The following is a 27,595-nucleotide window of genomic DNA, read 5'->3' as shown; positions in this document are numbered from 1 at the left end:
TGGTTCTGGCCTGGAATAGAAGCCATCACCTTGTAAGTGTTCTACATGCATATGATTCCAGATCTTATTAGATAAAATAAACTTTATTGATCCCACAATGGGGAAAATCACATGCTGCAGCAGCACAAAGTCACACAAAATCTTTTGCTCATTGTGTTCCCACATAAGGGAGCAATGTGCTCATTGCTTGCAGAATGTTCACTTCTATTCAGTCCTTTCCACCTAATTTCACAATATATCTGTTTTCTGCCACTTAATATTAGAGTATGATTTTTAAGTTATTACTTCACCCAACACACATGCATACACGTACACAGAGACCACTTTGCTTTTAACCCTCTGGGGTCCGAGGGCATTTTTTTGGACAGTTCACTCGCCTGGCATAAATGTTTTAATATTGCTGTTAACAGCTCTCCCTGCATCCCACAATCAAGTTTTATGTTTCTTATTTTTCAGGACTACCTGTGCTTTCAGAATATATAAGTTTTTATTGTGTTTTATAAGTGTAATAAAGGTTTACAATTAAAAATAGGCAAGGGAAAAATAAAGCGAAAAATAATTTTCCACACACATTTATTCAAAAAACACAGCAAATGATAATAAACAACTGTTTTGACACTATAAAGGTCATTTGAGGTCTTGTGTGAAAGACTGTACAACAAAAAGGTTCAAACAATAAACACAAATGCACATTTTGAACAATATATCCAAAATGGTCTATACTTTTTGTTGTCCACTGATATGGTAAGCAGTGCTTTACACAGAGAAAGCAACAGAGTTATCCAGTAACATTCACATGCAAACTAGTGGAGCAATCCTGATAGTTACACACTCTTTGTTTGAGCACGTGAGATTGTCATCAGAGGCTCTCCATCTGCTCCTGCTTTCACTGATCGCTGTGTGTAATGGTGCATGGCGCACTGAGTATGTACTAATAGTGTGTACTCATTGGAGCACCCAGGGGGCTATTCAAACAGGCCAACTAGTAACATATCACTCCTGAAAATGATCTTTGGCTTTTCACGTGACGTAAATCTGCCCTATGATTGGGTTTTGGAAAACCATGTGACGGTGAACCAATTCCGATCGGAGACTCACATTGCGCACGTCATCACACAGCTTCTATGAGGAGTACAAAGATGGCCGATGGCTGGCTCAAAAGTCCACGGAGTTAACGTTTCAGCCAAAAAAAAAAAAAAAGGGAGGAGCAAGTTTCTATCTCATATCATTAAAAAATTATTTATAAGTTAGTAAAACTTGGTCTTAGCCGTCGTATACGGCATCGGCCCCAGAGGTTTAAAATATAGATCTGGCGTGCCCAACCAGTCAATCGTGATTGGTCAATCGCAAGCTGAGTTCACTGAGAGTGCTGCTATAATGGACTGATGCAGAAGGTGGCAGCAACGCACTGATAAGGATGCCGGCTGCCATTAAACACTATAGAAGATGAAGAGCCCTCTTCTTCTATGGCGGAGGATCCGGAGAAGAAAAAAAACAAAAACTTATTTTCATTCAGACGGGGAGGAGGATTTTTTCATTAATTCGAATGGCAAATCCTTGTGTCTTATCTGCAATGCAAATGTAGCCTTACTGAAGAAAGGGAATTTGGAGCGGCATTTCAAGACAATTCACAAGAGCTATGATGCAAACTTCCAGGCTAAATATCCTCTGCACCCCCAAAAGGTTAAGGAATTGAAAAGTCGACTAGGTGGTCTGTAAATATAAAAGACAATTGTGTGATCTGTTTGGGCCGGGACAGAGGCAGTTATTCTGTCCGCAACTGGAGGAGATGGGTGCAGAACACACAGATCTGCTGCTGCACACAGTAGACACATGAATCTCATCACTGACAATGATTCGATATGCATCTTGATACACTACCAGCGATACGATACATATAACGATACATGGCGATACCAACGATACGATTCACCCCTGTCCCTGAATTGATGTGATTTGATACGTATTTGGCAGTGATTCAATTCTTCACAATGCGATATAATGTGATATGGTGCGATACGATGCGATTCAACATGATGCAAAGAAATTATACCAAAAATTTAAATAGAAAATAAGAAGCTGCAATTCAGTGTGGTACTATGGTCTTCTTCTTCTCATTGTAATAGGGGCAGAGGATTTGTTTTACTCCTTATAAGCAGCAAATTTACCAGATTCAACATTAAGGAAGAGTAATCAGTTCCCTCATATGTGGAACCTGTTTGATCACAATGTCAGAACTGAAACAGTAAACACTAAGACAACATCACTCTCAATGAGTGACTTAAAGTGCGTCACTCATTGACAGAGTACCGCCTTGGCAAAAGTCATTTTCTGAGTTGGGGGCGCAACAGCGGCCACGGCATTCTTTCTAAACAACCTGCATCTTGTCAAGTTTCCCTTTTTTTTTTTTTTTTTTAAAAAGGCCAAAATAATTCCAAACACCCAATTTAAATGTTTTAGGTGTGTCAAAAATCTCCTAAAACTGCTTGTGCCGTTGTCGCGCGACTCCATTGTGAAATAGATTTGTTGCTGTAGAAATGTGCTCTGCTTTCAGGCTTCTGACTGTGGTGCATTCAATGTGCGTCGGAAAAAAAAATATCGATACAAGCACGCAGCTACCGATCCATCGCAATTTCATCTGTCTATAGGTACGGTTGGCCTACGTCACTTCCGCGTAGTTACGGTCGCCATTTTGGGTCGCCGTTGAAAACAAACTACGCGCACTCACAACCATTGTTGATATAGTCGTCTTTACTGCTGTTTATTCACAAAGGCCTGCTGATTTGGTCATGCCAAATGGTGTAGGTACAGTCGGACATCCGTGTCCCTGATGTGCGCGTACATAGCAACACACATAGTAACGAGCGAGCTGCTGAAAACAACTGCTGTCGCGTTCATTTCTTACTTGACGTCCATTGCGCTGTCATTGTTCTGCCACATTTCTTTCTACTTAATATACACCAGTTTTCACAGCGAATGCCATGATTGTGTGTGGAATGCTACAGCTGCAGCCAAAGCAGAAATGTGAAGCATCTCGACGAGCCATGCCCCAGGCCAATGAGGACAAAGTCGAAGCTTCTTTTCGGTTCACCTCCTGCAGCTGCCTCTCTTGGTGAACCTGCTACAGCAGTAACCTCACCCAGAGAGTTCCTGCCTCCAGCTGACCTGAGTGACCATGAGGACTTGCCTTGTCCAACGTCACATGATTACGTTGACGTTGGAACAGGTGTCCTAAAATGGAAGAGTTGGAAAGCCTGAAAGCAGAGAACTTACAGCTGAAGACAGAATGTGTTCCTGCGAGCTGAATGAAGAGAGAAGCAGAATGTGGTGCTTTGGGAGCTCGAAAAAAACACTGCACTTTTTGATCTTTTAACTTTTATCATGGTTGGTACAGCCAACTGCAACACATGATTGTGGCATTCTCTGTGAAAACTGGTGTATATTAAGTAGAAAAAACCGTAGCAGAACATTGCGAGCACGATGGACGTCAAGCAGGAAATAAGCGCGACAGCGGTGTTTTCAGCGGCTCGCTGGTTACTATGCACGTTGCTATGTGCGCGCGGATCAGGGACCCGGATGTCCGACCGTACCTATTGAATCGATGCACACTGAATGAATTGATACACTCACATCGCGCATGTTTGTATCAAGATACCGATTTGTATCAATTAATCTCCACATCCCTAGCACACAGATGTTCAGTGGCTCAGCTGAGGTAAATTTCTGGAATGGTTTTCTGAATTTTTGCCCGAAGTTAAAGAATTTCTGAAATGTACAAACCATGCTGAATATGCACAGCTTTTGGATTTAGCCTTTCTTACCGATCTGACTGACAAGCTCAAGGACAAACACATCATCAACATGATCAGCTCTGTGAACATGTTTAAAAGCAAGTTACACCTGCTATCAAGCAGGTTGCAACAGGGTGACCTGTGGAACTTTCCACACATTTGCCCTATTGAGGTTTCAACTCTCACAAAATCTTGCAAAATCTCAGAGAGGTATCCACTCTGTGAGATGTCTACAACACTGAGAAATACAATTTAACCGCTGCACACGAACAACAGCATCAACATCGTAAGGTAAGACTCTTTGTGTATTGTGCCTAAAACTCTAGTGAATATATTATATAGGTTTTTAAACATTGTTATTGTGTTTGTTTTATGTAAATATGTGACAATCTCAAGTGATTTATCCATTATTTACAATAAGAATTGCTGTGAGCCGCAATCGCTTCCTGTTCATGTCATTCTGGGGGAAATTGAAGTTTGCTCTTTAACATCCTGCTTATTGTCCTTTACAACACTGTTTGTGCTGTTTGTTCCAGAGTAAATATAGTAAATAGTAAATATATAGTAAATATATAAGATGTCTGAAATTCGAGTTTGTTTTTATGAATTTCCATGCAAGTTAAACGTAGCAGACATGGAATATTTGTATTAGCAAGTGTTCAGGGGTCTCATGCATGCACACTTACTCATCTTCAACCACTTATCCGGGATCGGGGCGCAGGGGCAACAACTCAAGCAAGGGACTCCAGACATCCCTTTGCTGGGCCACATTGACCACCTCAATGAGATCCTCACACTGAAAGATAACATTGAGCTCAAATTCATAGCAACACCTGGCATGAATGTCCAATTCTGGAATTTATTGCAGAAAGAGAAGTACCTCAGCCTCAAACAAACTACACAGAATTTGATTGCACTTTATGGATCAGCGTATTTGTGTGAGTCTGCCTTTTCACAAGTCAAAATACAGATCCACCATAACTTTTCGGCCCACTTACAGCTGGCACTCAGCTCCTATTGTCTAAACTATGAGAGAGATGCTGCCTCCTCTCAGTGCCAGAAGTCCCCACTGAGGCAGGAAACAATTTTTCCAACTTGAATTAGGCATTGTATTATTTGAGTTGTTTGTTGTTGTGTTATTATGTACCAGTCTTGGGCCTACTTGTGCTTATTCTTTGCACCATGCACATTTACTTCAGTAATGTATTATCATTGTTAATACTTTATCATTATGCCAGAAAATTGTGTCATTATATTCGTGCACAATAAATTGCGGCTACGCTATGGCTTCTGATATGGCTTGGTAGATCTCAATATACTGTCAACTTTAAAAGTAGATCTTGGTTCAAAGAAGGTTGGGCACCTGGTGAAGTCACATGCAACATTACACTTTAAAGTTTCCAATTCACCTAACTTGCATGACTTTGGATGAGACAGGAAGCCGGCACACCCGGAGGGATCCCAACCAAACATGAGGAGAACATGCAAACTTCACACAGAAAGGCCACAGGTAGGAATTGATCACATGACCTTCTTGCTGGGAAGTAACAGTGTTTACCACTAAGCCACTGTGCTGCCCCTCCTCCAACCCTTTCTTTGTAACACGACGTTGAGAGAAAGAAGCAGAAACTGGAAGAAAATCCACAAACAAAAAACAAAATGGGGAACCGCGAAACATTCCACCTGCTGTCGTGAGGGACATATGATCGGACAGGTGTGTACAATACAGCGGCGATGGTTTCATGCCTGCGGACGAGTGTGCATGAGCACAGTGTGAACAGCCGGAGCATGTGGCACCACATCGCGCCACTGCTGTGGATAAAAAAAAAAACCACACCATAAAAACACCACAATTTATAATATTTAATTCCTCTTATCGAGTGGACAGCACAAGTATGAACCTTCTGTTCCTTTGTAGATAACCCATGGTCATAAACGTACAGTCATGAAATGACATGAATGAAGCAGTGTGCTCCCATTATGTCCACATCTGCTGGCCCGGTGTGTCCAGCCGGCCCCGCGCACATGTCCAGTGAGTGGTGTGTCAAAGGACAGACACTGCGTCATGTGGACCATAGCTCACGTGGGTGACATGACATTCAGATCACCAGATGAGTGAACACATGATCAGACGGTCCTTTTCACATAGAGCAGCCTGCCAATGTGCGCGCTGTGTAGCCGCCCCTGTCCGTGGCCAAGGCGATATGTTTTTATGTATTTCCACCTTAGCACACACATGCGCCTCACGGTGATGAATGATAGAGATGTAATGCCATGTCCTTCAAAACATGGTACATGTGTACTCCAGCTGTGACTCGCAGGTCCAGAGATCTCAACAGCTGCTGCTGTTTGGGGACATGACCACCATTTTGTATAACGCCCAGAACAAAGTGTCACTCTCTGTTTCTGTTGTGTGATTATTTATTTTAGTTATTTGTTATGTAATTATGTATGTAGTTGCTGTAGTATTTATTTATATACTTGTTCTGGCTGTGTTCTCTGTGTTTAAATGTAACACATCATGTGCACTGAGCCGTCATTTCCAGCTGTCAGCGAGTAGCTGGCCTGTGATCAGCTGAGAGGCGCCTTGCTGTGCCGTGTGCACTCACACGTGGCTGGCAGGTCCCCATGTGATCTTGTCTGTACATAAATATCAGCATATCATGCAAGTGTGCCCCCCTGCATGCCACATGTGTTGAGGGGGGAGCTGACACACTGGCACAATACGTGTTGGGAGGAGTGGAGTGCAGGGTGCAATACACACACAAGTTGGGGGGGAGCGTGATACACAAGCATGCCACATTTGTTGAGGGGGAGCCGACACACTGGCATGCCATTTTTTTTGGGGGGGGGGGGGGGGAGTTCAGCACAGCCACACCCATGTGTGTTGCTTGGTGACCTCACACTCGTGCTGCACTTAGACAATTTTCACAGACAGCTCGAATGTGGTCATCTGCTCTCTCCTCTCGTGCTGGGAGCATGAATATCCCCGCCTTCGAGCAGTGTTGGATGTTGATATGTGGCTCCTGGAATTTGGCCGAAACCTGTGTAACCCTTGTCCCACGTAGCTATAGTTATCTAGAGTGGGTAGTACAATGGGATCGGGCCTGAGTTCGTTGATGAACTGTTTTATGTTTTATTACCCTTTAAGGTACCTCCCTTTAAATTTTACTAAATCTTGATCTCTGAGTTTTTCTACTAAAATTAATAAGGACACCATACAACGGTACTTTAAATGCAATAATCCTTGTGCAGGCATTTATTTACACAACTTGAAGAAGAAAAAAAACTTTTGGTAAAGTAAAAATAATATAAACAAAACTAAAAATGTTATAACCGAAAATGTGCAAGTTGAACTGAGGTTTCTTCTGCTTTCAAGTTTTTTTCTTTAGTATACAACAACAAAAAAATCTTTTACACATTTATATGAGATAACATTATCTTCCTGTTCTTGAGCTGCGCCAATATAAAGTGACCTGTCTTTCTTTAAAAAAAAAAAAATACTCTTGAACTTTGGCTAGAACCCTAAAAAAATATATGAAAAAAAAAAAAACTCAATAACTCCAAATCTTCAGTGGGCCCACACACACACTCAATTTTTACTCCTTAATCAAAAGTTGCAGGCCTGAGTTGAAGCTAGGGTGCGATGGGGCCTAAAACTTTATGGCCGCTTCACTCCGACACAAGCAGAACAAAAAAAAAGCACGTGCAGTTCAGTTGATTCACTTAATACTCACAAATCCCAAATGAATTGATAGAGGAGCTAACGGTCACCAGGGCAATGGCAGTAAGACCGGAGCAGCTAGTACCAGGAACCACCGGAGCTGTCGGGACCTCAGGAACCACCAGGAAGAATGAGCACGAAACAGCACCTGGAAAACAGCAGAGTCCATCCACTGGGAAGACTGGGAAAACCGCTCCAAACCTCTCTCTCTCTCCACGTCTCCTTTAAGTTACAAACAAGTTATTATCAGGCCCACGAGTAGTCGACCGTGCAGATAAAACTTGAAGAACGCTCTTTTACGCACCGATTGACTCTTTCCCTCCGATCCTCAGTACGTCTGCTAAAAAAAAAAACGACACTCTGGCTCACGTCACTTGTTCTGCCCCTTTTTAGGAAAAACTTGGGATTGGCTGTTACTTCAGTAAAATCCAATAGCAATACTTAAAACAAACTGACTGACATTAAATTGTTAACAGGTTAGATTGCACAGACTTTTTGCTCAAACAAACTCATATTCTCCTAAGTTCGGGATTTTAAAGGACCATGGCACATTTTAGAAATGTGTAGCTTAACTTTTAAACAGTACATATGTTATTTATGCAAATGTATCTAATGCACCTTCTAACCAGTTTTAATATCATGAACTTTTGGTGTATCCTACAACTATTTACATATGTTACTGATTTTATGTACTGTAGTCAGTGACTTTAGACAGGGCTACACCTGCCTAGAGGGGGATCGAATGGGCACTCGCGGGGCACTCGCTGTCTTTTGGCCGCTGGTGTGTGTGAATGGTTGTAGCAACAGCTGTACGAGGCGTTTCAGGTGGCTCTGATTTATCACGAGTGGCATGCGACTCCTCCTTTGTGTGCCATTCTGCCTCGTGTTATGTGTGATGGGGCCCTAAAGTTCAAGCTTAAGTAAGATTGTTAGCCGGACACACTGTTAATAAAACCACTCCAGGGACCTAACCACTTTGGGCCAGCTCTCTAGATCCCATAACAGATCTTAATGAGCAGATCTCAAACACCTAAACCATTTCCTTTAAATGTATCTGGATAACCATCTGGTTAAATGATCAGTGATGTGACAACCTTCTTTGATTACACTGAAATTATCATGAAAAACAAAACTGCCCTTGTGGATTCCTGAAATCACTTTTTCTCTTTCTGTTATTAACATAAATGCACTTTGCTCCCAGCTGTTTCCATATTTCGGCATCCTCATACGTCCTGATGTAAGTGGAGCTTGTGCTTGAACATCAGAGAACCAAACATCCAAATAAAACTGATTTGTTTTCCAGAGAAGAGCAAAAAAGAAAGTAAATGAGTCTTCCTGCATTCATCCCAGTGGGACATTGGCTACATGATTGCTGTCATTTGCAAAATAAACTGTAAACTTGCCTTTAAACAGCTTGGCTTCAGAATGTTTTTCATCTGGGTCTGTGTATGTGTCTGAGTGTGTGCATGAGATGAATTTGCATCTACTAGTCTGGTTTCTGACATCTGAATCTCTTTTGTGTGTCCAGTCTGGATGATGTGCTCTGCTTTGCATTTCCCAGCATCAGCATCCATCCATCCATTCATTCATGGTTTTGCTATACCTGCATACTGCAATGAAGGGTTACGATGGGGGAGCAGGATACACTCTGGACAGGGCACCAGTCTACTGCAGGACCCTCACGTACAGACAGATAAACATATTCTCACGTACGGTAAATTTAGAGTCACCAATTCACCTAATCTGCATTTGCATCTGAATCTCCAGGTGAAGTGGGAGGAATCACCTGGAGAGAACCCACACAAACATCAGAAGAACATGCAAACTCCACACGGAAAAGATCAGGTCGGAAGCAAACCTGGGACATTTTAGCTGTGAGGCAACAGTGCTTAACCGCAAATCCACCGTGCCGCTCTAGCATCAGTATGCACCTCATATTTATTTCCATCATTGAGAGGCCAGAATTTGTCAGCTGCGTTAAGGAGACAGAAAGAGGCTGGCAGTATCGAGCGCAAAGAAATGGGTAATTAGCTGACGGCTGACTCAGGCCACTTGCAGCTTTGTGTGTCAGGATGGGGATTTAAAAAAAAACGATGAAGCACATTTCCCTGGGTGTTATAAAGCTTTGCTTTATGGCCAGTTTGTGGAGCCTTGCAGATTAAGTTCAAAGAAAGACGACCGCTTTTCTCGCCGTGCATCTTAAATCCTGTTTCCCTCACTTCTGTATCTGTAGATCAGTTCTTTGGTCTTCGCGCTGATGGTGTCAGCAACTACAGGAATAATAGGGGGAGTGGTGATCTAAAAATACATGATTAAAGGCACAATTTCACCTCAGATTTAATAGTTCTCAACATGGCATAACCATTTCACTCTAAAAGTGCATTCTTTTCTTTACTGGAGAGCAGGTTTTTTTGGACTGAGGTCATTCTTGCAGTGCAAGCTCCACACGGGGAACTTCCCATTAGTCCTAGGGTCCACTATAGTCCTAGTCCTAGTATTAAGGAGAGCATGATGAAGTTGTTTTTACATTTATGGTAGGCCATATGTTGCACTAAAATGGGTTAAGTAATGTTACAAAAGTGTGACAATTAAAAAAAAAAAATTTAATTATGGTGAATTACCGTTATTTGTTGATTTTCAATTCAACAGATTAGACACCATTATGAGTAGAGGTGATTAATGGTGTATGTCAACAGAATCACAATTCATTTTTCTTAACTGAACCAAACTGGATCTGGTTTGTCAGTTATCTGAAAATATTACATTGATCTGTGAACTTTAAAATCAGTTTGGAGTTGTAATATACACCATCAAATAATATAAAGAGGTTAAGACCAGTGGACCCTATAGTGGACCTTCTCCCTACACAGGATGAGGCAAAGTTTGCACTTGAAAAACAAGAAGATTGCCAAGCTTAGCTATTGATGGCACCTTATCTGACTAGCTGTTTGTTAAACACAAAGTCATTCCATTGGTACCCAAGTGTGCTCCAAAGATATCTAGTATCATAGATATCTAGTTGCCTCATTTGGTCACTGGTTAGCATACAGGTCTCACTAACATTCAGTAAGCCAGGAAGCGCCAGGAGCCTAAAATTTGTACCTTCATTCTCGTGCAAAGTATTGCAAAAACTTTGGCCAGCAATCCATGAGCTCCAGGAATCTCCTGATCTCAAAGGACGAAGACCCAGAGACTGAATGTCACTGCTGAGATGTGACATAGGATCTCAAAGGACGAAGACCCAGAGACTGAATGTCACTGCTGAGATGTGACATAGGATACACTTCTGATTGTCAAGCCCGTTGAAATCCTGGTTCTTGGTCTTGATCTAGGAAATAAATGGGCTGGTTTCTGGAGATGGCCTGCTTGTCTTCTCTGTTTGGACACAAATGGTGATAGACGTCTTAAAAAACAATGAACTTACTTACGTACTTTATAGGTCCAGTGTTGCTCAAACAGTATTGTAATGTGTGTAGCACGTGTTCGTCACACTTAATGACATAACTCTCTCTACAGGCGTCAGTTAGTTTGTTTCAAAGTCAGAAAACCAAATGCAGCAAATTCAAATGTAATTATTTTCTCCTAAAGGTACTGAACAAATATCACAGAAAAACAGTATAAATAGTTTAGTAGATATGTATGACTTGTGTATGAACAATTTATTTTATAAAATCTAACAAGACTGATGAAAAAGTCCAAACATAGCCACTTCACATCTGCACATTTGTTACAATAAAAGAAGATATTCTCTTCACAGTTGTCGATTCACATTGAAAGCTATGTTGCTGTGAGATGCATCACTGAAGTTTTGAATGTGCGATATGGCATTTTAATACTTTTCCATTCACAAATTAGAGGGAAAGGACAAGTGCATTTATTCACCCTCACTTCTTGTTTGTTTTAAATTCAATGCCGCCACATATTGTGGTCAGATTAACTCTGAAATAACGATCGTGGGCTCTGAAATAGTTTGGACACACTATCAATGAAGGAATTATCAGAAAATTAAGAACTTAAAAAAAGGAAATGTCTGGCTTTCAGTGTTAAACAATAAATTAAAATCAACACATACAGCAGTTTATTTTTAAATAGCAACTTCCAGCATCACACCTTTCAAATTTGGCATTTGTAATGTCTTCAACAATATTCTTTAAAAAGTTATATTTATTTCATCTACACAGTTTACTTCATGCATATCTCTACAGATATGTGTGAAGTGCCGGGGGTGGTATGTGCTCTCAGAACTCTCTCTAATTTAAAATAATGCCTTTTAATCCATTTTAATACAATTTAATAGACCTGGGGTTTTCAATCCAAAAATGAAAAGGTATATGTACTTATTCTAGTTATGTCAAACAGTTCCACAAAACTTGATTGTTTAAATAAAAAAAGGAAACTGTAACGAGTTGTTACAATGAATTGGATATTATGTTTTCCATTTAAACAATGAAGGTTTGTGGGGCCAGTTGACATATTTAGATTAAGTAAATGTAACATTTCATTTTTTGGAGTGGCATTATTTTAAAACAGAGAGTGTTTGGAGATATCACCCTCAACTCTTCACACATATATCTAGAGTCATATTTTAACAGGATTACACAAAAACTACTAAACCGATTGTCTTGAAACTTGGTGAAAGGGTTGGATATGGGACACATAAGAAACTGCCCTATTTCAAAATGTTAACTCCACTGCTTTAATTGGATGTGCTTCAAAAGTTAATGTTTTATTCCTTGTCCTGTTCCAGACCCTGTCAACAAATTTCAAGGAAATCTGTTTTGTACTTTATGTGTAATCCTGTTAACAGACATAACAACAGCACCGATAACATTACCTCCTTAATGGAGGTAAAAATAAGAATTACATTCAGTATATCATAATCACATATGGAAAAGTTGCCATTATACAAATAATGAATGTTTATGAGTTCAATGGTACGAATATGTTATGAGGTGAAAGCTGGAACATACAATTCAATGAGGCGAAGCTGAGTAGAATGGTTGGTTCCAGCTTTCACCGAATTAAATATTCGTTCAATTGACAGAATGTAAAAACAATCATTATTTCTTTTATATAACGGCTAAAATAGATCCTTGTCATTTTAAATTTTATTAATTTACAAACAGCAGAAAAGGGACTTACATTTTGGTACCTCCTCAGTGCAGCGAAAAAAATAACATCAGAAATTAATCCATCTTTTGTGCATCACAATCCAACACAAACTTTAAATAAGGGTCCAAAAATAATTCTGACGAAGTGAACATCGTGCATCAAATCATCGTCCGTCAGCAAAACAAACTTCACCATGTTTGTTTTGAAGCTAAGCACCGCCCGGCATGTGTGAGCGTGCGCACGGTTGGGAAGACGCTTGTGCACGCGTGTACTACCAAAAAAAAAAAAAAAAAAGACTATTTCCTCGATGCAGCAAAAATAAATAAATAAAAATAAAAAAATCACATCAGACAGCTTACAGCGCATTGGATTTATTTTGTGTGTGCGTGTGCGTTGTGTGCATGTGTATGTGTGCGCATGTATGTGCGTGCGCATGCGTGTGTGTGTGTGTGTGTGTGTGTGTGTGTGTGTGCGCAGAGTGCAATGGTACCAAATGTATGGAACCAAATTTGCACTCTAAATGCAATGCAACACAAATGGGATGAATAATCCATGTCACGTGACATACAAAGCATCAATCAAATGACAAGGATCCACTCAGCTGTTATATAAAATAAATAAATAAATACCACAGAGTTTTTCCCCATTTTTAAAATGACAACATTAATGCTCTCCTAAATCTATTGTATGACTGGTTGAAAGGATCTGGGTTCCACCAGACTATGAGATAGGTTTCTGAGCTCAGCTGCAGACTGCACTTGTCTGTAGCCCAGGAGAGCCAGCGTGCTTTTGCACAGATTCTGCACATTTCTCACAATTTCAAAGGCCAGACGAAGCCTCCAGCTCTCTGCTGTGGCTCTGGAGTCTCTGGTGGTGGAATACCTGTAGTGCCATTCTGAAGTAGACTCATTACTATTGGTGTTTTTCACAATCCACCTCTGCACGCTGTCCTCCATCTCCAGCCCCAAAAACCTGTAGATCTCACTGGCCTTCTCCTTTGGGTTGAATGCCAAGTCCTCATAGCGCACCAGCAGGTAGCGACCCCGCAGCCACGCTGGCGCCTGCAGGCCTGTTTCTGCTGATGCCTCCATGTCCTTACAGGTGCTGGTGATCTGGGACAGATCCACGTACCGCGGTTGCCGTCCTGTAGCATTCCACATTTTCCAAGCACGAAACTGATCTGAAAACGCCATCATGCGTGAGGCGAGGATTGCTCTGGGATCTCTCACCAGGTGAATGATCTTCAAGTCCAGACGTGGGTCTTCAGTCAGTGTGCGGAGATCCCCCACCTCAGGGATGCGTACAGTTTTTATGGCTACATGTCCCCTTGAAAGACAAGAGGTAGAGGCGAGCGTGAGGTTTAGGGCGCCACATTTCTTGGAGCACCAGGTTTCATCAGGTTGATCAGACGTTGTGCCATCATCTCTATCTGAGCACACAGGAGGGGAACAAAGGGCATGGCTGGAGCTCCGGCGGAAAAAGAAACCTGTAATGTGTTCCTGGGGCTCAGGACGGATGTAATTCTCCATAAAGTGAAGGTCACATGTGTAGAGATTGAGGAGGAGGTCTCTGTACGCTCCCAGCAGGGTCCGGCGGTCCAAGGACCGACGCAGCCTGCTGCTGGAGTTAGTAAAAGCTTGCTGGACATGAAACAGAGGTTCAAACACGTAGAAGATGCCCGGGTGCTGGTTTAGGAGCTGCCCAGTGAAGGAGGAGCCGCTGCGTGTGGTTGCGAACAGCAGGACGTGCTTCCGAGACAACTCCATATGCAGCCAGCTGTCACCGCACGAGGATCTCCACCTGGAGTCTTGAAGAAAGACGACGACAAAAAATGTAAATGTCCAAACGCTTCTTCAGCTGAATAACATTTAAATTAAACATCACAACCTGTTATGGTCCAGCGTGTAGGCAAAAACAAGAATATATCAGCTAATAAGAGGGACCAGGAGTGCATTTCTACCAGGAATTCAAGGCAGGAGAAAATAAACCTTCGAATCAAGCCAATAAAAAGCCTAAATAATTTAGGATGTAAACATGCCTATGTGAGATGCTCGTCTGCTGGTGGTTTCCGAGGGGGTTTATGAAATGGCGGATCTCTAAATATAGAGCAAACAGCTAACATGTAATTACTGCTGATGAGGAGTTGATTGCGAGGGGAGGTTACTTTGATGCACAGGAGCTCAACGCCAGCAAGCTGCAGCTGTGCTATCAGAGCAGATTAACTCAGATAAATTGGAAGATAATTGTAAAATGACTCACATATATTTCACATCTCTCTTCTTCTGCTTCTTAGGAAATCCCTCCTCTAATGATATGTTGTATTCCTGGTTCCATAGATCGAGTCCCTCTCCCTATCTTTACCGTATGTCTATATATATATATATATATATATATATATATATATATATATATATATATATATATATATATATATATATATATATATTTTATCATAATTACAAAAACATCAAAAATGTTTAACTCATCTTATTTATTGGATTTTTAAATAACTAATCTTAGAAGATATTGGAAGATCATTTCATGAGTGCTGTTTCATATTTGGATTATACTTACCCAGAGAAATTGTTCTAATTTATTCTAATGTATTTACATCATTTGTTGAACAAGTTATGACTTGTAGGAAAGAACAAAAGCCTAAAACCACTGTATATAATCACCGTAGCGATATTCTGTTAGTGCTTTCAAGTTTTTATTAATTCTGAGATCAAATTCAAGATTAACAACAATTATTATTTTATTTTTTTTACAAGGTTTCCTAAAACATGATGGTCTGTTTGGTTCTGTAGCTGTTGTAAATGCTGTGACACTAAAACACATACATAGTATTACAAATGTGAGGTAGCACAATTTATTAAAATTACATGGGCAGCAGTCTGACGTTACCTAATGCACAAATGAAATGATCATTTCCAAAACATCCTAATGCCAAATTAGCTAGATAATGAAGTAACAATTAGATGTGTTGTATACTATCCAGTATGGTCTCTGGCAGAAAATTATATTCCGCTGCTTCTACGTTTATACTTCGGTCAGTAAGATTAAAATAACTCATCGGATTGTGTCCCTTTTTATGTCCTTTTCTCATTCATTAAATGTATTCCATGTAATTTAATTTCAGGTGAGCGTATAACCATCTTTCTTCATAAAATGGGGTGAGCTGATGATTGGCCCTGGGCCCTCCGACAGGCAAATATGGTATACTGTTGTGAAAGTGACGTGACACGGACCCACAACAGGGGGCGTTAATGAACGGACAATGAATAAGCCAACAGTAACAATTTAATGTTGTGAATCGCACAACAACGTACAGACAATAACAATATGGTGGACTGTCAATCATACACCAGGTGACGTGTGGGCAGGCTCGACGATAGAAGACGCCTGGAGAGAGAAGAGCTGGATCCCCACACAGCTTCCACCACCAACGGAGCTGAAGAACACCGGAGCCGCCAAGCCCTGCACCCCAGGTGGCCGCTGTCTTCAGCAGTCAGACCCGGTACTGCTGGCAGAAAACAGAGACAGTCCAGATGAGTGTGAGTTCGCACACTCAGTAATCCCACAGTCTGTCTTAAGTAAAGGAGGGAGAACCTCCACCTCCAATCACACACACTCGTGCAGCTCCTGGTCAACCACTTATCTGAGTTGGGGTGTGAGGCGAAGCCGTCACTGTCACACCAAACGCCAATCCTCCAGATCAGGAAACACTCCAGGAAAATGGCTGCAATAGAAGTTCAGGTTAAACACACACAGTGTCAGTCAGCAGAGAAATTACCTGAATGGTAGTTGATTTCTCGGCGGGGAGGTGGAGTTGCAGTCCGGCCTTTATGGTGGTGGTGATGAGAAGTGAATGAGTGACAGCTGGTATGGATGATGAGTGACAGCTGTCACTCCTGGTCGCTCCAACGCCCTCTCGTGCTTGAAGCCTGCACTTCAAGCAGGGCGCCATCTTGTGGTGGTGGGCCAGCAGTACCTCCTCTTCAGCGGCCCACACAACAGTATACAGTACAGCGTAGTACAGAGTAGGCTAGGCCTATTTGGTCAGCTAGCGCTTAGCTTAGGTTCGTGTTACATCATACATCTTACATCATATGGACAAAGTTAGGAATCTTGGGGTAATATTTGATCCTACGTTGTCTTTTGACCTCCATGTTAGAGTCATTTCGAGGACTGCTTTCTTCCATCTGCAAAATATAGTGAAGATTCATCCCATCCTGTCTATGGCTGATGCTGAGACTGATAAATGCATTTATCTCTTCCAGACTGGACTATTGCAATGCTTTATTTTTTGGTTTACTGCAGTCCAGCACTAGGGGTCTTCAACTGGTTCAAAATGCTGCTGCCAGACTTTTGACACGAAGCAGAAAGTTTGACCACATTACGCCCGTTTGGGCATCCGTTCACTCGCTTCCTGTCTAAGCGAGGTTGGATTTTAAGGTTTTGCTACTGGCCTACAAAATTGTTCATGGACTGGCACCTCCTTATCTGGCAGACCTGGTTAGGCCCTACGTACCGGCTCGGGCCCTGCGTTCACAGGTTATGGGACTCCTCTGTGTTCCCAGGGTGAATAAAAAGTCTGCTGGACACAGGGCTTTTTCTTATTGTGCCCCTGCCCTGTGGAATGATCTCCCAGTGCATCTAAGGCAGGCCGACACTGTGGAGACTTTTAAATCAAGACTTAAGACCCCCCTGTTTTCCCAGTTTTATCATTAGTATTTTATATATGTTATGTATATTACATTTTTATTATTTATACTTTTTTATGGCTTGCTTTTATATTATGTTTTAATCTTTTAATTCATTTTGTTGCGTTTTCCATGTTGTGTTGTGTGAAGCACCATTAGGCAATTTTATTGTGAACTGGCACTATATCAGTTAAGCATAAAAAAATAATAATTATATGAGGGGTGTGTGTCCATACATACTCAATACATACACAATACATACTCAATCTATGCACTGTATATCTGCCGTCATCTGCTGATACCCGCAACTGACAGGGATTTGCGGCTTGGCAGCAGACTGGGACAGTGTGTCAAACAGATATTTTGCGTGCCCATCACGTCCACATCACGTTTTTATTACATCTGCTTTGCATCTGATTTGCGGCGGATGCAAATCAGATGCGCTGTGTTCACAGCTGGACGCCATTCTTTGTTCTACCGGTTGCCACGCGCTGTGCGCTGGATGCTGCGTATATAAAAGAATTATTTTGTGGCGGATTAATCATTTTATTCTGCAAATTGCCTGTTGAAAACGGCTCTAATCACCTCCTGAATCACAGAGGAAGCTGCAGCTGGAGCCGTTCGCACGCGTGTGCACGCAGGAATGGCTAACAAGCTACAGAAAGCATTTTGAGCCATCTAAAAAGGTAATTATTTGACTTGTTTACATTGACAAGGCTTGATAAAACAGTTGCGTGTTTTTTCCTTCTTGTCTCCAGCTGTTACAGTATTTATTCCTATGTTTATAACAGATTTAACTTCTTGTTATAATCGTTCAGACGAGCTGCACTCTGACGTGCTCCACTGACGTCACCACTCACCGTGTTCACTGCTTCTTTACTCCAATCAACTTGTCCAAGTCCAGCAAATGCTCCAGAGGCTGTATTGGTGGTGTGAATAGTGATGCTGACGGCCCAAGTGCGCTTCTTTTATGACCGCAATACAGATGCCGTGCATGAGGAACACGTGTGCGATGTATTCATAATACACCTGTAATACTGCCGTGATAATCGCAATGCGTCAGATCTGTTTCCTCACTACATGCGTTATTGTTCATCATATATTTGCTGTACATTATTAATATATCCGTAATTCATACTGGGACATTTGTCATTTTTGGCCATTTTTGTTGCGGACGACAACGAACGCCCCTAATTTGTGTACTCAATTCATGCGCAATTATTCCTGTCCCCAGTGGGACCGGGCCCTTACAATTATTTCTTATCCGTTTTTGGGACAGGTAGCGCAGGTAGCTAATATCAGTCATGATTTTGGACATGTTTACTATTTTCACTTCCCTTTTTTGCTTGTCAACCTGAGATACCTACAGGAAAGAACTGTAATAAGAAGGAATCAACACTTTAAAATTGAATTGGTATAGAAAATATACAATTTCTTTCTTTCAAGTTCCTGTTTAACTATAGTCTTATAAATTGCTTGCGAACTTTACTTAATTTGTCACTTTTAAAATGAACATTACTACTATACACATCTAGATGCATTCACGCCTTTCACCTAAACATAATTTGCATGACTATATCTGCGAGAAATTGGAGTGAGTGTAGAGGCGTACCCCTGTGGTGTCTCATTTGGCAGCGGTAGGATCCCTGGCAGGGACCGGACAAGTCCCTCAGGGTCCGGATCGCAGTGTACTGGACCCCCAGAGATGCACACACCAGCAGAAGTACTGTCTTCCAGGAGCATTCCATCCTGGCCCGTCCTTCGACTTCTACATGCTTCATGCTGACAACACCAGGGAGACAAAGAGACGTACAGTGAGACTTTTGTTTTTGTGCAACTGTTCAACTGTGCAGTCTGCATTCATTTTCTGCTGCAAAATTCTGCTACTGGAGCAGTTATGAGCTGTGGTCTGTAATTTGATTTACAGTTGACAACTCAGATGCATTCTTTTGTTAAAATAAAAAACAACCAAATAAATTAAATAACAGCAGATGACATAGAAATGCTGTTCTTCATGAGGACAAAAACATTATTTCTAAATTCAAAAGCTGTGAATTTGGGTAAACTATGATAATATTTGGGATTTGTTATTTATTGCAGAAAAATTAGACTCAAGGGTCTGACCTTCACTGCAAAAGTCTAACAGTTGTGTCACTATCTATAATAACGACACCATCCAGGTTCCAGTCCATGCAGTTCTATAATTACATTGCATCCCCCCCCTTGCCTCTCTTCTGGGTAATTAAGCCTGTAAGCACAGCAGAAAGCTACATACTCAGACAAATATAGCTGTCTTCCCATAGATGAGCGGAGAAGTTTCCATTGTACACTTCAGAGTTCTTTGCCACTGGGCATGAAGAAGCAGAAAAAGAGATGTGATTTTCCAAATGGATTTAGAAAAAAAAGGTGCTGCCATCCACCAAAGTGATGGCAGGTAATCACACAAGATCCCTGAGCCCGGGCCTGCAGAAGGTAATCATCCTCCAAACCACAGGTAAATATGCATCATATACCTGCAAAAATACCATTTCTGCCCTGTCTGTGTCATCACTCCATCTCTGTGCTGATGTTTCATTAATGGTGTTTATGTTTCCCTGGATGGTTCATATCCTCAGGAATATATCACCCTACCGAGATCGACTTCTGATATCCACACACAGCAAAAAAAAAAAAAAAGAAAAGACAAACAAACACAAAAACAAATAGAAATAGAGCTGACATCATGCAAACTTGAATATGCTAAAAACAGCAACCAGAGAATGAACTCGTCAGGGAGAAAAACATGATGTCTTACAAGTACTGAGTAATTTGCAGATGATGCGTGCTTCTTAATGCACATCAGCTTTTGCAGCTGCTTCATCTATTTATACATTCCTTGAAACATGGGAGAGAAAAAAAGTCCAAGTAATAATGCAAACTTTTCACAAAATAACAGAAAAATAAACCTGAATAAACATGTCTAAAGTCATGTGACCTTTTACATTGCAGTTTCTCTATTTTCTATTTTTATTCTATATTCTTTTTATTGCCTGATGTAATTTTACTGTTATTTTTAACTTATTTAATTATTTACGTATTATTGGCCATAACCTGATGCCCATTTTTATTGTACAGCACTTTGATTTACTGCTGTTGTTTTACAGAAATGTGCTTTAGAAATAAAGTTTGAGTTGAGTTGAGTTGAGTCCACACGGCAGATTTTGGACTCAATGCATCATCTTTGTTTTAGTGGTAAAAATTATTCCCAACATACAAAACCATTTCACCATAAGTTGAAATATTAGTACATAGCTGTGATTCTGTTCAGCTGGTTTCTTCAGTGGAACAACATCATTGACCTGTTACTGAAATACAGCAAGGGGCCATTGGAGTTAAAGGTTAAAGTAAGTATTTCCGGTTGTTTGCAGGTTTTCCCACCTACAAAGAATGGAGAGGTCTGTAATTTTTATCATAGGTACACTTCAACTCTGAGAGACAGAATTAAAAAAAAAAAAAAAAATCCAGAAAATCACATTGTATGATTTTTAAATAATTAATTTGCATTTTCTTGCATAAAATAAAGTATTTGAACACCTACCAACCAGCAAGAATTCTGGCTCTCACAGACCTGTTAATTTTTCTTTAAGAAGCCCTCTTATTCTGCACTCTTTTACCTGTAATAATTGCACCTGTTTGAACTTGTTACCTGTATAAAAGACACCTGTTCACACACTCAGTCAATCACACTTCAACCTGTCCACCATAGCCAAGACCAAAGAGCTGTCTAAGGACACCAGGGACAAAACTGTAGACCTGCACAAGGCTGGGATGGACTACAGGACAACAGGCAAGCAGCTTGGTAGAAGACAGCAACTGTTATGATTATTTATTAGAAAGTGGAAGAAACACAAGATGACTGTCGGTCTCCCTCGGTCTGGGATTCCATGCAAGATCTCAATTAGTGGGGTAAGGATGATTCTGAGAAAGCTCAGAACTACACAGGAGGACCTGGTCAATGACCTGAAGAGAGCTGGGACCACAGTCACAAAGATTACATTAGTAACACATGATGCTGTCATGGTTTAATATCCTGCAGGGCAGCAAGGTCCCCCTGCTCAAGCCAGCACATGTCCAGGCCCGTTTGAAGTTCACCAGTGACCATCTGGATGATCCAGAGGAGGCATGGGAGAAGGTCATGTGGTCAGATGAGACCAGAACAGAGATTTTTGGAATCAACTCCACTTACCATGTTTAGAGGATGAGAACAACCCCAAGAAAACCATCCCAACCATGAAGCATGGGGGTGGAAACATCATACTCTGTGGGTGCTCTTCTGCAAAGGGGACAGGATGACTGCACCATACTGAAGAGAGGATGGATAGGGTCATGTATTGCGAGATTTTGGCAAACAACCTCCTTCCCTCAGTAAGAGCATTGAAGATGGGTCATGGCTGGGTCTTCCAGCATGACAATGACCCCAAACACACAGCCAGAGCAACTAAGGAGGGGCTCAGTAAGAAGCATTTCAAGGTCCTGGAGTGGCCTGGCCAGTCTCCAGACCTGAACACAATAGAAAATCTGTGGAGGGAGCTGAAACTCAAAACCTGGAAGATCTGGAGAAGATCTGTATGGAGGAGTGGACCAAAATCCCTGCTGCAGTGTGTGAAAACTTGGTCAAGAACTACAGGAAATGTCTGACCTCTGTAATGGCAGACAAATGTTTCTGTACCAATTGTTAAGCTCTGTTTTTCTAGGGGGTCAAATACTTATTTTATGCAATAAAATGCAAATTTAAAAATCATACAATGTGATTTTCTGGATTAGTTTTTAGATTCTGTTTCTCACAGTTGAAGTGTACCTAAGATAAAAATGACAGACCTCTCCATTCTTTGTAGGTGGGAAAACCTGCAAAACTGGCAGGGGGTCAAATACTTAGTATTTTCCCCACTGTATAATCTTGAGTTCACAGAAAAGTTTCGGTTCAAACTCTACTTTCTAACCTTATTTAATTGTTTTTGGCTGTTGCCATGGGACTAGTTCAGCTGCAGAGAGAGCCTACAGAGCAAATAATGTGATGCCAAAATTAAGAAGGTACAACCAGCAGTTTCAGAGATGCAACATAGTGTTTACAGGAGCACGCATGGTGAAACAGAATATCGTGCACTATGAATGATTATTATTACCACTGCCAAGGAGGAGGTTACGTTTCATTGCTGTTTGTCTGCATATTTGTTAGCTAAGCTACAGGATATCTCAGAACAGCATGAGTTCAGTGCAATTTAGAGGGAACAGCCTTAAAAAGGATAAAGGTGACCTCAGTCAAGGGCTAAGTTGCCGTTGATCTTTAATCCTGATTCCTTTGATTCTGTTTCTGTCTTTTATCTCTGATTCTGATTCTTTTGGTCTTGCAATCAGGACAGCAAATTAGTTCAGTGATCTGGTTGAAATGTCAAGAGCTGTCCCTTCATCCTGCTGGACAGTCAGGATCAAAGGTGGATGATCAGGACCCAAATTTAACAACCAGGACCTAAGGTGAGGATCAAAGATGAGTGATTATGTTCAAAGGATTTGGATCAAAAATCAGGATCAATAGTGTGACAGATAACAGAATATTTACAGAGGAATCTTTCAAATGGTAGAAACACCAAATTCTGCACAAACACTACTCTTTTGAAGAAAATGATTGGCTACTTGAATTTTCAGTAGGCAGCTAGGTAGGGGACAATTGAAGAATTACACAGGGGTCAAGATTAAAATATTGTCAAATCATATTGAAAACTATACCACGTTATTTGTCTGAACATACAGATTCCAATAAGGTATAGTTTGGACTACCTGTGACTGAACGTTATGGAGTTATGGGGTAAAATCAGCAAGAATGGTGAAAAAAGGTCCATTTCAGTTTGTACAGGGGACAAAAGTTAAAGTTGCTCCAATTTTGGTAAAAAAGTGGTGCAAATTATTGGTTGAACTAATAAGATTAATTAATGGAATAGTTTTGATTGTGTTGAATGGTTGGTCTGCAAAGTAAAGGTCAAACAAGGTCAATGTCCACTGGATTCTATGACATGTGACACATGTTAAAACGTAAGGTCAACTATCAGGATCTGATAATGTTACACATGAGATCAAACGAATGACCTCACAATGAAAAATAGAGATGAAAGGAAAATGACAGCAGAAATGTAACAGACGACCTTTGGATCTTGTCAGAGGTGTATGCTCTGAGTGCCCTTCCAGTTATCACTTTTTAATTTGTTTCTTCCTTTTTTAAATTGATCCTTGAAATTCAGTTGGAGAGGAAGTGTAGTATACTGCGCTCCCCTTCCCGCTTTGATCACAGATCTTATGCCGCACACCCTGCCTGCCCTCTGGACAATGAAGACAGATGCTTCAGTGGATTGAAGCAATTCAATTTGCAAGTCTTCCTTTTGTCCTGGTTCCTCCTGGTTCCCGAGAAAGAACAGAGCTAGCAGCCAAAGTGTTGCAGATAATGGCATCTGTGCAAGCTGCTGGCTGCACAGAATAAAGGCAACAAATGTGGCTGGAAGTGCAGCAAAGTGATGAGTGAGGGATTTGGGGTGCGGGTGCTTCAGCAACAAGAGGTGAGTCTGCTTCGCCTTTCTCCATCACTCTGCTCCTGTGCATCTATCCATCTATCCATCTATCCATCCATCTGCAGCGCGCACAGGAACTGCATGTGACCCGGAGGTGCAGCTCGTGCGATCCGACAGAAGATGAATTCCATCCTGCACGAATCCTGCAGCGTGCACGGAGGATGATTTGTTGTTCCGGCTGTAACAAGCGACGCAAGCAGCGCGCAGTGTGCGCGTTCTTAAAGTACAAAATGAAACTGCACGAGAAGATAAAAGATGGATTAGGAACAACTTCTGAGTCACTTACGCACTTTATGTGATTGAGGTGTAAATGTGCAGAAAGCTCTAAAATAAGCTGGTATTAAGTGATGTTATGATGCTATATTCATGTGGATTTATGCACCTGTGCTCGCCGCGCGTAAAAAAAAAAAAAAAAGCTCAGCATGCTCGGGTTTTAAAGAGAAATGTTTTCTTACCATCCATGCGCTCCGTCGGATATTTGTCTGGCCGGTCCGGTTCTTTGCGCTGCATTTCTCCGCTGTGTGAATCGGATGGAGCGCCGTGCGCTGCTGCCGGCGTGCACAGCCGAAGTGGATCCACGGCTGAGACGCGCTGCGGATGGAGAGCAGCGATCGGCTGAGTACGCCCCCACACCCACACCCCACCCCCAACCAGAGACCCTCAAACTGTGTTCGAGTCTCCAAACTCCCAAATAAGCTCATCTCATAAAATCAATAATCTCTGTTCAAAAAATGAGACAGCAGAGCTGCACGTGCAGGGCCGATTTTGCGCACAAAGGGGATACAATTTTATGCAAAGGAGCCAAATAGAAAGAAAGAAAGAAAGAAAGAAAGAAAGAAAGAAAGAAAGAAAGAAAGAAAGAAAGAAAGAAAGAAAGAAAGAAAGGAAAACCCCGCGCTTCTTTATATAAAAATTTCTACAATTATGCTCTTTAAACTCACAGTGAAAAGTAATCTCTACAACATGACATAAATAACTTAAAAATAGAAAAGTCATAACAAATGGCGTGCGCACCCTTAAGTATAACACAGCTAAATCATCTTTTTTAAAAAGTTTTATTTAAACAAGTCAAGGGATCAGATACATGAACATTTCCAAGTCAATATGTCTTAGACTTCATTTACATCAATCATGAAGAAATACAAACAGTATGGTTGTGTAAATCTGTCAAGATTTTGAATGCAGGAAGGAGCCTAGTGAGGAAAGCCATCAAAACACCAAAAACAAACAACATAAAAAAAAACCTCTGTAGGAGTTATTGGCTAATAATTTCTACTGAGTTGTGCTGCCACACTCAGTATCATGTTGATTATCACATTCTAACATAACATGTTTTTTTATTTTAAACAGGTGTGGCAGCATTACACTTTTGTAAGGTGTGTGCCATCTGTTTCATTAAAATTTATTCTGGCTCTGGGCATCATAGGGTAGCCAAATCACTCGTGTGTGTATGTAGAAAATAACTTGGAAATGGGTGTGCAGACTGTCAGCAGTTTTGGCCGGAATATTGCATGTGTGAGTGTCTCCAGAGGAATAACCTTTGGAGCACATCAAAGGTGAAGGTCAAGATAATCAAAAACAGACTGTGCAAAAGATGTTTTCAGCACATCCCAGCAAGCAGTAGGCGTAGAAAGACAATACAAAGCTGATATCAGTCAGTAAATTATTTGTAATCAATTGGAGTGTTATGATTATGTGTCCAAAAATATTATACAGCACCATATTATGTGCCTTTGGTTTATAATATGATACTGTAGCTTCTATAGCTTTTTTTCACAGCATGCCACAGGTCAAAGCTAGCTTTATGATTTTATGAAGTAGTTTATTGACTGTAGGTGGAAATACCAAAAAGCTGTCAGCCTCCCTGGGTTGGATGAGAGGAAGCACCAAGGTAGGACTGTCCACAGTGTTCAGGTGTGGTGAAGAAGGGAAGGGGGTGGAGGTGGGGGCATATCTCCATCCACCTGTGTTGTGGGGGAAAAGGCACTCAAATGCTTCACTTCAGGGAACTATGGAGCTATTCCTGTTTTGTTGTCATTTTTTGTTGTTTTTGTTTTGTGTTTGGGGAGGTGATGATCTAGTGGTTAAGCCTTGGGCTTCAGACTAGAGGATCCTCTGTTTAAAACCCAGCCAGACCGGTGTCCCGTCGAGATGAGGTGAACGTCGAGATGAGGTGCGCTGCGCTACTGCACATGTGGAGATGATGTAACTCGCTCGATGTGCAACTGCGCATGCGCATTTTGTTTTTTTCCGTCAAAGTTTTTTTTTTAATTAATTGTATTCAGTGTATTTCTAGCCTAGTAAGTAAAACATTTTCTGTATTTTACATTAGGAACATAAATGTATGTATATGTATATTTTGCCTGTCGAAATAAGCTAACTCCAGGTTAAAAATACTTATCGTTTTATAGTGAGTAGATTTTATACATTACTACGTTTGGATGAACAATTTATACATTTACTTGCCCATCAAAATAAGCGAACTTCGTCAAGTAATTTTTTCAGTGCACGCATGTGCAGTTACGCCCGGAACCTCATCTCTGACGGGTGACGTCTTCAAGTCCAGGGTAGAGCGATGTGCACATGCGCAGTAGTGCGACACACCTCACTCATCTCGACAGAACACTGGAAAATCACAAAGAGCCCTTGGGAAAAGTCCCTAATCCCCTAGTTGCTCCCGGTGTGTAGTGAGCATCTTGCAAGGCAGTACCTTTGACATTGATGTGTTTGTGTGTCTGTGTGAATGGGTGAATGTGAGGCATAATTCTAAAGCGCTTTGAGCTTCTGTTGCAGATGGAAAAGCGTTATATAAATGCAGTCCATTTATTGATTTTACTGAGCTGATGTTAATCAGGAATTGATGTGAAAAGCGCTGTGGAATTTTTAGCACCTTTCCAAGTTGAGGACAAGCAAAGGGTACATACATAAGAGCCAATCAGCATGTAGAAGGGGCCAGTTCCCCTGTGGCCCCGCCCCTGTGACTACTTTTTTAAAATTGTGGAATTCAGGTAATCCACGTCAAGTTCTAAACATCACATATTTCATCACTGCCAGCTGAGCATCTCTGAACACGTGAATGTCACTCAATCAGCATCATTCCGTAGGGCTCACAGAGTGCGAGCTCCTTCTTCATAAGACTGAGGTGACATAATGACCCCCATTTTTCTTCATTCCTTTGCTGACTGGCGCCATCATCGGACATGTAGCCTCTCATATTGGGCTCACCCTGCTGATTGACCCATGAGGAGGGATGGGATTTGCTGTATGATTACCACCTGGGGTTAGCATGGGGTCAGTCCCAGACACTGACAGCAACTTCACTGGTGGAAATATGATCTATCCCCTTGACAGGCTTCAAATCTACTGATAATCTGACACAAACTGTCTATGGATTTTTACATGTTCTCTGCTTTACTCACAGGCAGCACAGTGGCTCTAAACCCGAGTGTTCAAATGAATTCAAAAGTAGTGTAAGCTCAAAGTTTTAAGAAAACATTCTACTTACTTAACTATTTCAGTTTTGTGTAACATTGTGTTGCTTTTTGAGTAAATTAAACTGGGAATTTCTGATTGACTTGAACTAATTATATATTAAGTAAGCAAAACTTCAAAGCATAACTTAAGCACAAGTTAAAATAATTAAATAATTATATATGCAAATATTTGACT

The 27,595-nt window shown here is 41.2% G+C and overlaps 1 protein-coding gene across 1 annotated transcript; it reads right to left on the bottom strand.

Moving 5' to 3' along the window:
* Positions 1–13,237: 13,237 nt before the first annotated feature.
* On the bottom strand, positions 13,238–24,507 carry si:ch73-62b13.1 (uncharacterized protein LOC100002270 homolog). The gene is made up of 3 exons (XM_034177009.1): positions 24,382–24,507; positions 18,943–19,112; positions 13,238–14,434 (listed from the first exon to the last, which is right to left on the bottom strand). Exons 2-3 carry the CDS (start codon positions 19,109–19,111, stop codon positions 13,308–13,310), a joined length of 1,296 nt encoding a protein of 431 aa, XP_034032900.1. The 5' UTR covers position 19,112; positions 24,382–24,507; the 3' UTR covers positions 13,238–13,307.
* Positions 24,508–27,595: the final 3,088 nt, after the last annotated feature.

This window comes from Thalassophryne amazonica, chromosome 8 (assembly GCF_902500255.1).
Source record: "Thalassophryne amazonica chromosome 8, fThaAma1.1, whole genome shotgun sequence".
Taxonomy (NCBI): Eukaryota; Metazoa; Chordata; class Actinopteri; order Batrachoidiformes; family Batrachoididae; genus Thalassophryne; species Thalassophryne amazonica.
This window is presented reverse-complemented; position numbering and strand designations above follow the sequence as displayed.